Source organism: Ochotona curzoniae, unplaced genomic scaffold (genome assembly GCF_017591425.1).
Source record: "Ochotona curzoniae isolate NIBS_2020 unplaced genomic scaffold, NIBS_Ocur_1.0 contig_2754, whole genome shotgun sequence".
Lineage (NCBI taxonomy): Eukaryota > Metazoa > Chordata > Mammalia > Lagomorpha > Ochotonidae > Ochotona > Ochotona curzoniae.
Genome location: NW_024465582.1, coordinates 5,792,948 through 5,808,092, shown reverse-complemented (window position 1 = coordinate 5,808,092; position 15,145 = coordinate 5,792,948). Strand labels below are relative to the sequence as shown.

General features: G+C 40.8%; 1 protein-coding gene across 1 annotated transcript in view; it reads left to right on the top strand.

The window, feature by feature from the left end:
• Positions 1 to 15,145, top strand: part of DNAH5 (dynein axonemal heavy chain 5) — a 177,645-nt gene that overhangs the window by 135,797 nt on the left and 26,703 nt on the right. Inside the window, exons 65-69 of the mRNA XM_040977647.1 lie at positions 346 to 528; positions 7,601 to 7,844; positions 9,092 to 9,206; positions 9,688 to 9,878; positions 14,509 to 14,630. Coding sequence (XP_040833581.1) covers positions 346 to 528; positions 7,601 to 7,844; positions 9,092 to 9,206; positions 9,688 to 9,878; positions 14,509 to 14,630 — 855 coding nt within the window. The remainder of the gene's footprint in view (positions 1 to 345; positions 529 to 7,600; positions 7,845 to 9,091; positions 9,207 to 9,687; positions 9,879 to 14,508; positions 14,631 to 15,145) is intronic.

Here is a 15,145-nt window from a genome sequence, read left to right as displayed (position 1 = left end):
TGAGTGGTACGTATTTTCAGTCTTCTGGTCACACGTGGGTGGAATCATTAGTTTTGAAATCTAAGACAACTTTTGAACAAAGACATTTCTGTTCTTCAGGGTGGTCAAAAGGGATTTTGGTATCAAATTACATGCTTATTGCAAGATAAATACTGGATATCTTCCTTCCTTCCTTCCTTCCTTCCTTCCTTCCATCCATCCATCCATCTTAGTGACTTAAGGCTCAACAAATATCTAATGACTATTTCTTTTAGCAGCATTATGAATTACCTTTGGTTACATAATTATTTAAAACACAAATTAATCTTGTACAAAAAATATTATTTCTGACTTTCTGTTTTCCAGGTGAAGGTTGGTGACAAGGAAGTAGATGTTCTGGAAGGCTTCAGACTCTACATTACCACCAAGCTGCCCAATCCAGCCTACACCCCTGAAATCAGTGCACGCACCTCCATCATTGACTTCACTGTCACCATGAAAGGTCTGGAAGACCAGCTACTAGGAAGAGTCATTCTCACAGAGAAGCAGGTAGGTGGCAGGTGCTGTCCGTCTCAGCATTGCATTGAAGTCCTTTCACCAATGAAGACAATATGATGAAAGTGGTAATGGGACTAAACATTTTGTCTTTCTAACTCATTTTTTTCCTCAAGTGTCTTAAAATTGCTAATTATCTAACCACGTGTTTTTTGTTGACTATTACATTGCATTGTGTGTGTGTTGTGATGAGGTCTGGTGTGAAAAGGCAGGAGTTTGTTCTCTGTGCACCTTCTGTAGGTCCTTGCCTTAACTGTGTTCTAGAAGCACAACCACATGGCTGTCTCCTTTATTTCTGTGTGCCGAGAAAACTTAATGCTCAGTGAAAAATGAGCAAGAATCTATATACTTCTCTGAGTCAGCGTTTTCCCTAAGGAATGCATAAGGTTTAAGTAAAGAAATGTAGAGGATTTTAATGGGACTGTTAAGGCAAAACTGTTTGAAGTATTAGAATTCTATTGATTTTTCTCCTGGATTCAATAGCAATAAGAATGTTAGTTTACTTTATGGCTGTGTCTATTCAGGCCTTAATATTTGTTTAGGTTAAGACTCCTGGCAGTGTTTTTGAACTTGGTTCTCCAGTGACCTTTGCTGTTGCTTCACATTTGGTCACCTGAACCCTATCTTACCTCTTTCCCCTCCCCTCTGAATCTTCTTCATTTTTAAATTGTAGCACATAAATCATAGGGTCACAGGGTTGGAAGGTGCATTAAGGACATTTGGCTTCAGACACACACTTGGTTGGTTGACCTCAGCCTGGCACATGCTGATGTTATGTAGCTCCTGCCACAGCCTGGTTATTAAGGTAATAACAGCTTTCAAATGTAGTGCTCTGTTTGCTTTATGTTTTGAGTCCTGGGATATATAGAGGTAGTGAGAAAAGTTAGCATTGCCATGTAAGTACTTGGCCAAGGCAGGGATTCTATATCAGCAGCATGGAAGACTGAGCAGGTGGGAATTCTTGAGACTCGTTCAGACCATCAGTGTCTGCCGCTGGCATCCTCCCTCTGCTTCCACCCGTAGCTATGATTTCAGGGAGATAAGGGTCTCTGACGGCAGTTTGGGTAATATTTTCATCTTTGTTTTTCAGAATACTTTAGAAAATTTGGAGAAAATAGAATTAAAGAAGTTTAGTTTGGCGCAATGATTTTGAAACCTGTGTATAGGTTTCGTAACTGTGTCTTCCATGAACTTAGTGAACACATGTTTTCTTTCTTCTGTTTCCTGCACTCTAGGTGGTGCAGGAAGTTCCTGCATCTTTTGCCTGTCCTTGTCATCTTTCTATCCACCTCCAGGACCATGACCATGCTATTTGAGTCATCTTGCTTTGGTTCCTTAAAGAACTCTAAATCCATATTGCTCTTTTGCCTTCAGTGGCAAAACAATCTCCTCTGAATATCATCACTGCTTGGCTGATTATAAAACAAAATGCAAACATAAAGTTTGATTGTTCCTAAGCAGGGAGTATGGGAAGCTAGGGGGAACCCAGAGATAAGAAATTGATGATGGGATAAGTACTGATGAATACAAGACCGAAGTCAATAATGACTCACTCACTTCAGTTGGAACAAGTTACGCCCTCACTGATAATTTCATTGCTCTTGTGCAAGGTGGCCTGAGAACATGCAAGGGGAAGGCAAATCCTTTCTGATTTCACATGTCCATTGTCCTGGAAATAGTGAGTTTTAACAGAGGACTAGAGGCTTGTTTGCTTCTTCGAACAAACAGAAATCTCAGAGCATATGAATGAAAGGAAGCTTGTTTTTGTTATAAAAAAAGATTTATTTAATTTAATTGGAAGGGTAGATTTGCAGACAGAAGGAGAGACAGAAATATTTTATGTTCATTTGTTCACTGCCTAAGTGGCTGCAATGGTCAGAGCTGAGCCAATCCAAAGTCACAAGCCAGGAGCTTTTTCCAGGTCTTCCACATTGGTGCAGCATCCAAAGGCTCTGGGCTTTCATCAACTGCTTTTGCAGGCCACAGGAAGGAAGCTACATGGGAAGTGGAACAGTTGGGACATGAACTGGTGCACCCATATGGGATCCGGGCACATGCAAGGCGAGGATTTAGTCACTGAGCCATCATGCCAGGTCTGAAAGCTTGGTTTTATAAAGATTTCATCCTTTTCTGTGACGAAGGCAGTCCTGAATGTGTGGGCTGTTTAGATTCACATAAAGGCAGTATTCAACTGTAGTATAACCCTGAACAGCTTTAAATGCCTGTCGACATCAGAAAGTGATGCAAATGGATCATTTTGAAGAGGCAACAGATCTTGGAGGTCTCCAACAAATTTCCTTTATGAAAACCAAGACATTTAGACTCATCCTGATCCTACAGAATAGGTCAGAAACTTGAAGATGACTATGTCATTTTGGGAGAGAAGTATTCATATTGATCAGTAGCCTCCAGTGGTCACATCATCATATAGAATATGGAAAGACCAAGCAGGTGTGGGATTTCCTTTTGAGATAGAACACTAGCTATTGATGCTTCTGTTGGAATTCGTTTAAGAAAGATACTAAGTATCATTATTTCGAGCTTGCTGGTGGCAGAAAAAAATAAATGTCTCCTGAATTCTCTTGTTTAATCTTTCTATTTTAATGACTTGTGTGTGTTAAAAGAGAAATAATCATTGTTAGTGAAGCCTGTGTAATGCATTTAAAAATGAGAATGCCAAAAGCCTGCCATCCATCTCCTTTCATTGATTAAAAAACTGTGTTTATGCAAACAATTTTAGCCTTCTCTTGCTTTTTTGTTATCCACCTACTTTTTGTGAATTATATTTTATTTATTTATTTAATTAGAGGTAAAGACAGGGAGAGAAAGAGAGAAAAAAAAAAAGCCCTATTTTGTTCCTTCACTTTTTGAATGTCTACAAAGGCGAGGTCGGACTAAACTAAGCCAGAAGCTAGAACTCAAGTCAGGTCTCGCACGTGGCTCGAAGGAACCCAATTATTTGAGTTGTTGCCTGTTGGCCCCCTCCCATAGCCCCCTCAACACTTGCTGGGCTGTTCACTAGTAGAAAGATAGGGTTGTCAGTAGAACTCGGAATCCAATTCAACCACTCTGATATTGGAGGTGGGTAACTCAGCTGGGGATTTAACAGTGAGATTACGAACTACTATTACTTTTTGCTTATTGAATTAATAAATGGCATGGTTATGAAATTTTATTGGACCACTCCTATACTTGTTTGGAACCATTTCCATCAAAGTGGACTTTTTTGTAATTTCTGTGAAGTTTTTACATTCTAGCATTTGTATATAGAGTGTTCAGAACATTTATTTCCTCTTGTATTCAACCTGTCTCTTTGCTAACAGGCAATCGCTTGGATGGGTGTTGTAGCTTTTGCTTCAGTGAAATACCTGAGAAAACTAGTTTTATAAAGAAATCATTTGTTTTTGTTCACAGTGTAGATCCTGTGGCCGTTGGGTTGGACAGCTGATAGGACATTTCTGCTGGCAGTCTCAGGGTTGAGCAGAGCAGTTTTTGGCAAGAGGAAGTAAACCTGGTCATGGGGCTCATCCCACCAGTCCAAACCAATGCAGTCACTCCCAAAGGTGCCTTTAAACTCTGCAATTGAAACTGATCCCTAGCTTCTTAATGCCACGCTATAATACTTTGGGGACCAAACCTTTAACATATCAGCCTTTGGAGACAGCTAATATCCAAACTAACATTCAAATCAAAGTAACAGTTAAGAGATTTATAGAAGAAAATTGTTTTGATTCCACTTTACCTTGTCATATTAACTTGAAACAAAGTTTTATGTTCTTAATGTATTGGATAAAGTAGTAGCTCAGTAAAGAAATATGTTTGAATCAGCCATGGAAATGGGCAAACCATAAACATATCCCAAAGTGCATTTTCAGTATTTTAATTTTGAATGAAAACCAACAACAATTTTTCTCTTTTGTTTTCAAATAGTCTTTCTTTTGCCCACAACTACAGTCCTATCATATTATTTGGTCACTTGTCTGATATGTGCACATGTATTTTGTAATTCAAGTAGCACTGTAAATTATGCTATGCACATTGCCATATTTTATCCTTATTAATTTCAAAGTTTGAATACTTCTTAGCTTTATTTTAACCCTTTGGAAATATAGACAGCTACCTTATTTGGTAAATGTGATTGATTAGTATTACTAACAGTGATGTCAAAGTGACCAAAACCACAAAGTATGGCTGTTTTTTACTTACTATTTATTTAAAAGCAGGAATTGAAAAAATTTTCCCTTATTGTTTATATTAATGCTGTGTTTACTTGATTACTAATGATTTCCAATAATATCCTTTAGCCTGTGTACTAATTGTTCACAAATAGAGGCTCAAAGTGTGTGTTGTGACAGGTTTTTTGCAAACTGTATAACAGGTTTGACACCTATTTTAGCCCAGCTTTCATTACTTCAGCAAAAATAGCAGAGAGGAGGTATTTAGGAAGGATGAAGGATTACTCTTCCAGTTTTGGGTGCTCACAGTCTGTAACTGAGTGGTCCCATGTGTTATGGGTGCTTGGTAAAGCCAGAGGATGGCAGGACACTCAAATGGCAGGGCACGGAGCAGACAGATTCTAGGCCAAGCATGACTTACGTAACCAATCCTCATTCAACAACTGCCTTCTGAGTGCAAGTCCTCAATGACCTAGAAACTTCCCACGTGGCCTTCTTCCAGACACCATAATTGGATGCAGCCTCCACCCCGAGCATTACCATTGATCTGCTAGCTATTAGCATAAAGCTTTGGGATTTGAATGTCTATAGGATTTGGGGATCCAAATTCTGTTCTGAACCTAACAGTACCTTTCAAAATAGCTAAGGCAGATGTCCTGAATGATGAATAGAAGCGGATTGTCAGCACTGAAAAGGGGCCCGCAGGAATACCATAATGGCAGAAGTAGTCTGTGAATGGACAATAAGAGCCCAAAGCGGGACAGAGGTTATGTAATTGGGGGAAAACGGACACAAGGGCAAGGTTGTTGTACAGGAAGAATTGATAGAAGTTGGTGCTGCTGTTGCATTTCATAGTGCTTGCTGTTGGTTCTGCGGTGACACAAAAGTCTATGTCCTTAGCATTTTAAAATTTGACCTTAAAAAAGTTATGCTTTCTTAATCCAGTTCATTTTCCCTGTTACGTTCTTATGTGATAACATGTAAAATTCTAGAGTCATTTATATCGCATCACTATTCAAGCTTACTTTTCCGAATGTTTATTTTCTGAATAAGCGCAATTATACTTCTGGAAATTCTTCTGGCAATGGATGAAGATACGGAGAGAAGGGAAGGAGCATGCTTGGAGCTGGTGTCATAATTCAGTCAGCACCTTAATTGCACTGCTGGTGATATTTTAATACTGTATGAACTGTCTGTCCATTTTTCAGGTGAAAAAACTGAGGCTGGCAGAGTTGTAGGACATGGCCAAGGTTGTTACAGCCGGCAGCACGAGTAATGGGGGTGGGGGGCACGTGGAGGGGTCCGAGGGATTGAGGCACCAACAGGAGACCAGGGATGGTGGAAATCTCTCTCCGAATACTCTCTTAGGCTTCCCTTTATTGCCTTCTCTCTTGACCTTTCACCTACTTCTTGTTTACTCTTTACCCCGCACTCTCATTAGCGCATATTGGATACAGCTGAGACCAGGTGCTTCTAGCCCCAAGCCCACTCCCTGTAGTGCTCAGCTTAATGGGTGCTAGTCAATTCCTTAGCCCACAACACAAAGTCATGCAGCTAACAGGTCCTGGAAGCTGTAGTTTGGATGCAAGGTCTGCTTGAAATCTCTTTTCACTGTGTTGAATCCATTCTTTCCTTTACCTGTCCGCAAGTGTGGACTTCCTTAACGTTCCTCTTTAGGAACTCAGAGGAGATCCTGAAATTGTGTTAAATCTATGAACATGGCAGTAAAAATTTGTCAATATTAGTTCAGTTTATTGTGACTTCTTAGTATTTGTAATAAGAAATTTTACTGTTAAGTGTTTGTGAAAGGGATTTTTGTAGCAACTACTGAATATCATTTGTTTGTACTAAGTTGTATAGTTTCTGAAACTTGAAGTTCTCATCTAATACATAAATGAATTTAAAATAACCATTCTGGAAACTTCCCAATATAACCAGAAAACAGAAGGAAGGAAAGGTGGCAATTGTAGAAGAGGGGACACTTGGTGGAGCCAACTTAGACCTCATCTTTGAAGAGGTGTAGGTTTTCTTCTGCGAGACGTGATTGGCTTTTGGAGGGCTTGACGAGAGGGGCTGTGCTTTGGGAGCTTTATTCTGCTTGGAGTTAGGGGGAGGGATACTGGTAGCAAGACCTGTATGGAGCCTATAATTTGAAGAGTTGATGGTGATCTCTTGAGTCAGGGAAAGGATGAGAAGTGGTGAGGTGTAGAGTTACTGGATCACTGAAATGAAAGGCTTAGCTGCTCCTTTCCCTGGATGTTAGTGTGAGAACTGGATTATAACAGAGGTGAATATGTACTTAATGATTCGTTTCATTAGCCTGTGTGTGTGATTTCTTGTGATTCTGCATTGTGTAGATTTAGCTCTTTGATTCTGTCATTGGAGAACAGAGCCATCAAAACCTAACAAGCCACGTCTAGAATACCAGGTCAAATATTTACCTAGGAATTTGAGCTGGGCACGGTCACTTTGAAGTCCTAATCAGAACTGCCAGGAACGCTTCCCTGTGATTTTACCATTCAGGTTACCTGCTTGGAGCCCCGTGTTTTCCTATTGTCTTTATATGAATTTATAACTACTGATTTAGTTAAACTGTCAGTGATGCCTGTATCTGCAAACTTGTTTGAATTATTGTACTAATGTGTGTCTTTTACTATTGTAAATAATATTACATAAGTGGATGACAAAATGCTTTTGGCAGAGTTTACATTGTTTTCCACATGTTCTCTCTTCTGTTTTCTTTCTCTTTTTTTGATGTGCACATTTCCTACTGTGAAGTATAATAAATCCAGTACAGACATTTGTGAGCGGTTATGTAGTTTAACTTTTAAAGGAATGCTCCAAACATAGTTGTTAATTTAAGAAGAAAATATTGTTGCGCAAATTGACAGGAGCTGGAGAAAGAAAGAACTCTTCTTGTGGAGGATGTAACTGCCAACAAAAGAAAAATGAAGGAACTGGAAGATAATTTGCTTTACCGCCTGACGAGTACTCAGGGATCGCTGGTGGAAGATGAGAGTCTCATTGTGGTGCTGAGTAACACCAAAAAAACAGCGGAGGAGGTGACGCAGAAGCTGGACAGCTCTGCGGAGACAGAAATCCAGATTAACTCAGCCAGGGAGGAATACAGACCTGGTGAGTTTGATAACGAGATGCCTACCACGGGGGAAGGAAGGAGGAAGGAGTGATGCTCAGAGAAGCTGAGGAGGGGTGCAAGGAGGTACACAGACTATGAAAAGTGGGGTGACTATTAGTGGTTTTAAAGATTTATTTTACTTTTATTGGAAAATCAGATATACAGAGAGGAAAATAATCAGAGAGAAAGATCTCCCGTCAGCTGATTCATTTCCCAAGTGGCCACAATGAGCCAATCTGAAGCCAGGAGCCTTTTCTGGGTCTCCGATGCAGGTGCAGGGTCCCAAAGCTTTGGGCTGTCCTTGACTGCTTTTTCAGGCCACAGCAGGGAGCTAGCTGGGAAGCAGGGCTGCCGGGATTAGAACCAGCACCCATAGGGAATCCTAGTGAGGACTTTAGCAGCTAGGCTACTGGGCCGGTCCCAGCTATATGTTTTGTGGCACTTTTTTTTCCTGGAAGCTTTTCAGCAAATTTTCAATAAAAACTTGCATATCCTATACATATGTCAGATACTTATGATTTATGCTAATTGGCAAATCCTTCAAGGTTTTCATAAACTAGAAAGGTGTAGAAATTAAAAAAATATATATCTGATTACAAATGAAGGAAATCTGAGGAATTAGTGTGACAGTTCTAAGCTGTTGGTTGTCATTTGGTGACACCATGCTGGTTTATTATTTAAAGTATTTGTTTTAGGGTGGTGGTTCTTGAGTCTTCATCTTCAACCACTAATTTGCAAATCAGGGTTGCTCATTGCTTACTTAAGGAAACAGCAGCAAATGTTCAGTTGACTAGTCTTGGTTATCTGTCATTCCTCCTGGGCACACAGTTGAAGCAGTGCCTTCTCTGGGGCACTGTCAGTATTATCTTTACAGTGTTTTATCTTGCAAGCTTGAGGCCTGGCTTAGGTGTGGATTCCATATGAAATTTCAGAATGAAGTACTACTGGGATTAAAACGGAAGAGCTTTGAAATTCTTTGAGCTGCCTTCGTATCTATTTTAAAACATAGTAAAGGGATCTGGAGTTTCAAAGGTAGAAACTATTGTTTGATAAACTCAATATGTATGAATAAGAATAAAACATATTGATAAATGTGCACCGCTCTAGATTTCTTTGCTGATAGCCATCCACCAATAAGACAAAAAGCAAAGTTGTTGTTTTCATTTGGAGTCTGGGCTGGTGTGTTGACCTGGGTCATTTATTTTGCACTCTTCTGGCACGTACAACCTTGCTCTTTCTGTTTCAGTTGCTACACGGGGCAGCATCCTCTACTTTCTCATCACCGAGATGCGCTTGGTTAATGAGATGTATCAGACTTCACTCCGTCAGTTCCTGGGCTTGTTTGACCTTTCCTTAGCCAGGTATGTCTGGACACAGGGAGCTAAGCTAAATTCTATATCTCTGTGTGTGGACGGGCATTGCGTCAATAACTTTGCTTTTTTCCTTTGTCAGAGGTCATTTTAAAATTAAAGATTAGTGTAATTTCTAATGTGTTAACAAATGACTCTCATTTCTTGTTTTATGCTGAGACAGTGCTGTACCAACTATTTACCCATTGATTCGATGCCTTTGGTGCCGTGTGCTTCTGTTAAGCCATAAATACCCAAGATGTTGTTGTGAGTAATAATGCCTTGCAGGTGAAATTGATTCAGGCAGCACCGAGGATTCTCTTAGGCTGTTTCATGTCGAGAGAATGCTTGTTATTTTAGATTTAGGAGGCTTACTCTCGATGTTAAAAATAAGCATTGGTCTTGCAAAGTTAGTCTCCATTAAAGATGTTGTTTGTCATAGACTATTGAAAGGAAGGGTGGGCGAGGTGTGATTTAAACGTTCTCTCCCCAGGTCCGTCAGAAGTCCCATCACCAGCAAGCGGATTGCCAGCATCATCGAGCACATGACCTATGAGGTGTACAAGTACGCTGCCCGTGGGCTGTATGAGGAGCACAAGTTCCTGTTCACCCTCCTGCTTACCCTGAAGATCGACCTCCAGAGGAACCGGGTGAAGCATGAAGAATTTCTCACGCTTATTAAAGGTCGTGTGGCCATTGAAAATACTGTCTAGGGGTGGATGTCAGAATTATTAAGGAGGCTGTTTACACTCTTTTTGTTTGCTTGCTTAATAATATGCTCAAGTTAGATTGTAGGTTACATTATGTGATATATCTCATTTTATTCAATTCATAGAGAACCTACTGTGTACTAAACTATGGAATAGGCATGTAGGACAACTCAGTGAACAAATATCATTATGACCATAAATATACATATTTAAAGATGATATGGAAAGTGCAGTCATGAGTTGTGTGGTATGTGGGACTAGAGGAAGCACTATGAACAAAGGAGCAGGACGAGGCGGTGAGCAGTGGATGTATGGGATGGGGAGGTGTAAAACGTTAGATGGGCTCTCTGATGAGATAGACAGGTGAGCAAAAGGGAGGGAGGCTCGGCGGCCATGGGGCCAGCAGAGGAAGTGTGTCGGAGGCAGAGGAGATGGCATTGCGAGCCTGGCATGATGGAGATAAAGCAATCAGGGAGAGCGGGGCATTGTGAGGCTTCCGCAGCTCCTTCCACCACTCCTACATTCTGCTTCTATTAAAACACTGCTCACAGACAGATCCACTGGGCCAGTGGAGAAACAGCTCCATAGAACAGGGCATTGTAAGCTTGCCATCACATGTTTGGATGTCTGGGAAAAAAATTGAAAGCGATATTGTGTGTCTAGTCAGATCAGGTTGCTGCAACAAATTGCCAGGGAGTAGATGGTTTATTTGGGAGGCTAGAAGTGCAGGCTCTGGGAATGGCAAGGTTGGTTCTGCAGGATGGGGCCCTCGCAGACGGGAGCTGGCCAACTTCGGGCTGCCTGCTTTTGCGGCAGAGAGCAGAGTGGAGGACGCAAGCGATTCTGACTCCCACAGATGCTAGTTCTATTCGTGAACACTTCAATTCATCTTCATTGTGTCCCACTGGCCCCAGATATTGATGCCATCATGTTGGGAGGTAGGGTTTCAATATAGGAGTGAGTTTATTTTAGTTTAGTGGGGTTTTTTTTTTTTTGAGAATACAAATATTCAAACTGTAGCATTTTGAAAATGATGCTGTTGTCTAAACATTGTTATTTATTATGCTTTTTACAACAAAGTCTTCAAAGAAAAGATGTAGTTTTATTCAGCAAAGGATGTTGAAGATTTCATATAGAAAGCAAATGTGGAGGAAACTGCAAGGTGGCCCTATGAGGACCATGATGAATATGTGCATAGCGTGCCCTGGTAGAACCAAAGTTCACAGCCATACCCACACCCACACGTGAAGGAAAGTTCATGCTGGTGAATGTATGAATATGTGAATGTTGATTTCTGACTTTCCGGAATGTGGGAGGTGAGTCTGGGGTGTCAGAGTTGGTTTCTCCAGCGACTGCGGTATGCTGCTGATTTCTGGCCTCAGTGACGTGTCCTCAAGAGTGAGCCTTCCTGATGGACTGTTGTCACTGACTTTGTGAAGTCAGGCATGAAGCACACTTCCCCTTGGGAATGGCGCGAGACAGAATGTCCACATCCAGCTGACATACTGCGAAGAATATCACAGCCTGGTGTGGTGAAAGCAAGCCGGGCTGTTAGAGCAAGCAAGGTGACAGTCAGGATATTGGCTTAGTAGCTCTGTTGCCGTGTGATCCTAAGCAGATAATTTAACCCTTTTAAGCTTCTCTTTCTATATTTGTGAATCAAGGATGGTAAAATGTATGTAACAAGAATTCTGAGAATTCACACAAGGTGGATAAATCCTGGCACAGATGCTGTGTTTAGCAGATGATGGGGACTGCTGAATTTCCTCAGTGTTTTAATTAGTCTGATGCTTGCTTTGGTTAGACAGTTTTCTGTGAGCTTTTGGAGTTCAGTGGCTGTTTATAACTCTGCTTCATGAATTGTGGTTCAGTGGAAACTGTGTAAACGCAATTATGTTATAAATCTGCGTTTTAATAGCTGGTTTGGTTGAGAGCTTCCAGATAATATAATCTCTCTCCATATGTTAAAATCATTTAAAAAGAAATCATTATTTAGATAGTTCCAAGACTTCAATGTTTATATCACCATACCCCAAATCCATAACCTTTAAAGTTTTAACTCCCAGGGTAATGGTTAGAGGATGTGGCCTTGGGCCCAGTGTGATAGTCCAGTGGCTACAGTCCTCACCTTGCATGTGCCGGGATCCCATGTGGGCACCGGTTTATGTCCCAGTGGCCCTACAGTTTTCTGCTTGTGGCCTGGGAAAGCAGTCGAGCATGGCGCAAAGCCTTGGGACCCTGGACCGACATGGGAGACCTGGAGAAAGCTGACTTCAGATCAGCTTGGCTTCTGCCATTGCGGCGACTTGGGGAGTGAATCATCAGATGGAAAGTTTTCCTCTCTGTATATCTGACTTTCCAATAAAAATAAATAAATTTTTAAAAAAGGCGGTGCAGCCTTTGGAAGGTGTTCTGGTCATGGGGAGGAAGAAGCCCTTGTTGGTGGTGTCCGTGCCTTTCCAAGGAAGCCCAGACGATGCAGTGAAATATGGCTGTGTGTGCATGGAGATGCGGGCCTTCCTAGCACTAGGTCTTCTGGTACACTGTTCTGGACTTGCAAGCCTCCAAAGTGTGACAAACATGTTTCTTTACAACCAGATCACCTCCCAGAATATTCTGTTAGAGCAGCATAAATGGACTAAGACAGATAGCAGCAGTGTATTCTGATACAGGTGTTTAGTCATCCCTTAGATGGCAATGAATCTGCCTAAAGGAATTTTAAAATCTGTTTATGATACTTCAGGATTGTGTGGCCTAACTTGTATAAATCTTTCATTATAAGCATGAGTTGTTTTTGCAAACTCTTAGGAAAAACCTGAATTTTATTTTTTCCCAAAGCAAAAGTTTGAGGAATGAAGGCATGGTATAATTCTCAATCTTTTTGACATTGTATTTAGAATTACCCTTTTGTTTAAGCTGGTACTCTGTTATCTGGGAATATGTCTTCATCTCCAAATTACAGTCATTCTTTTTCTCCTATTGTTCGCTTTTTGAGTAGGCAAGATCTTCATGCCATGGTTACCCTCTCCTAAACAATAAATAATACTTTGGCTTATAAGGTACGTCCTTTCCAACAGCAGTCATTTCCTAACCCTCTGGTGGGCACATTATTCTTTTCAGTTTGCTGCAAAATGGGCAGTTGCTATGGAAATTGGTGTAGCATTTATTCAACCCAATGGCACTGTCCTTAGGTCTTTAACTGCTCCCCAATGTTAAAACAATCTGTTTTCATTTTATGAGTCACTATTACTATTGAAATGGCTCTAAGGCCTCACTTGTTGTAAATATACTAAGATGCATTTGACAGAAGATAAAAATTTAGTGGTGTATATAGTGCCAGGTTTGAAATTGTCTGAATAAATATCCCAAACATTGTTATTTGCTTTTCAAAAAAGGATTTTAAAGAAATGTGGACAATAGATTAATTATATCCTTTTAGAAATAATGTTTATGGTAATATTTTCCCTGAAATAATTTAATGGATATTGTTTATTAAACAGGATACTTTATACTATAGGAGAGTTCCGCTTTCTTTTGCTTAAAGAATGGTTGTTCACACATGGTTCCTACAAACTGGCAACAATAACCTTTTTAGGTCTCATTTATCTTATGTAAGTGCAGGTAAAACAGACGTCAGTAGCCGTTGGAGATGTTTGCTGAGGTCAGGGTCCTGAAACCCAAGTCGAACTGTGTGCGGCCACTGTTGTGTGCTCTCAGTGTATGAAAGTGATCTGCTGATTCATGGACAAGTGCCTTTTAGATATATGTGGTGCTACTAATACTGCCAGATAAATTCTGCAAATAAAATTAGGGAGGGCTGGTACTAAGCAACTTTTTAAAAAACAATATTTGTCTATTTGGAAGGCAGAGTGGAAGAATAGAGAGTGCAAGGGGAAGGGACAGTGAAAGAAGGGGAGGGGAGGAGAAAGAGAGGGAGGGTTGTCCACTAACTGATTTCTTTGCTCAGAGTCCTACAGTATCCGGGTTCTCCCACACTGCTGGTGAGATCCAGTGTCTGTGCCGTTATATGCTGCCCTCAGTGAATATTAACTCGAAGCTGGATTGGAAACGGGAGGAGGGTTGGATTCCAGCCACTCCTAAATGGGATGTGAATGTCTGCTATAGCTGCTTGACCTGTTGCCTCCCAGTGCCTGCTCCTGGGCAGTTCTTAATGTGGACAATGGCATCTCATTGAGGGACCCGGGCCATTCAATCCATGTGTTGTGCTTTGCACACACATACCACAACATCCAAGTTGTGTCATTTCCATTTCACACATATAAAACACAAGTCCAGACAGATGAGATGGCTCATTTCTCACTTTGACTTGATCAAGCCAGGACAGGATGTGGCATCTTCCTGGTCCCAGAGCCACATTCCTGATTACTAAATGGTTTTTATAAAGCCATTTTGCAACAGAATTGCAAGAAAGATTTTAAAATTAATGTTCATTTATTAAATTTCATTTATTAACTTTGAAAACCTGTTCTTCCCTGAGGTTTTTTTTAATTTCTGTGCTTAATAAATGTCAAGATAGTGAAATATTTGATGTTAAATTAGTTGGATAAAACAGGTCTGGTAACTTGATATATTGAATTTCAAAGGTGGTGCTTCATTGGACCTTAAGGCCTGTCCTCCAAAACCATCGAAGTGGATCCTGGACATGACTTGGCTGAATCTGGTTGAACTCAGCAAACTCAAACAGTTTTCCGATGTCCTGGATCAGGTAAGTGGTGTGTTGGATAAACATAAGCTAACGTCATGATGCAGAACTTTCTGATTTGCCACTAGCTTCCATATGAGCACATGTACATGGGAGGGATTTCTTAACATTGCCACGCTTAAACAAGATGTTACATGTGTTTGTCCTTCCTTGTGGCTCATACACACTTGGCTAGGGCGTGCTGCACCCACTGCAGGCTAATCCTGCAGGAAGAATACGCTCCAGGAAGTGTAACTAGTGCTGTCTTAGGCCATGTTTCAGTTTTACCCATTGGAGCTTTGGTAGAGAAGCGGACAGATTTAATTAGTTCAGTCTTGCAAAAGCTTTCCCTTCTTTCAGACTAAGTGAAAACGGATCTTCTCTAGTTCCCTTCTCTGCTCCTCCGGTCATACTGTCTTAGTCTGGCACCTGGATAAGAATCTCCCACAAACATGTAGCCTTTCATCTTTACAAGTCATTGTCCTCCTGGAATTAGCAAGTTTCCAATGGACTTTGTGTATGTTGAAGTCACTTAAGTT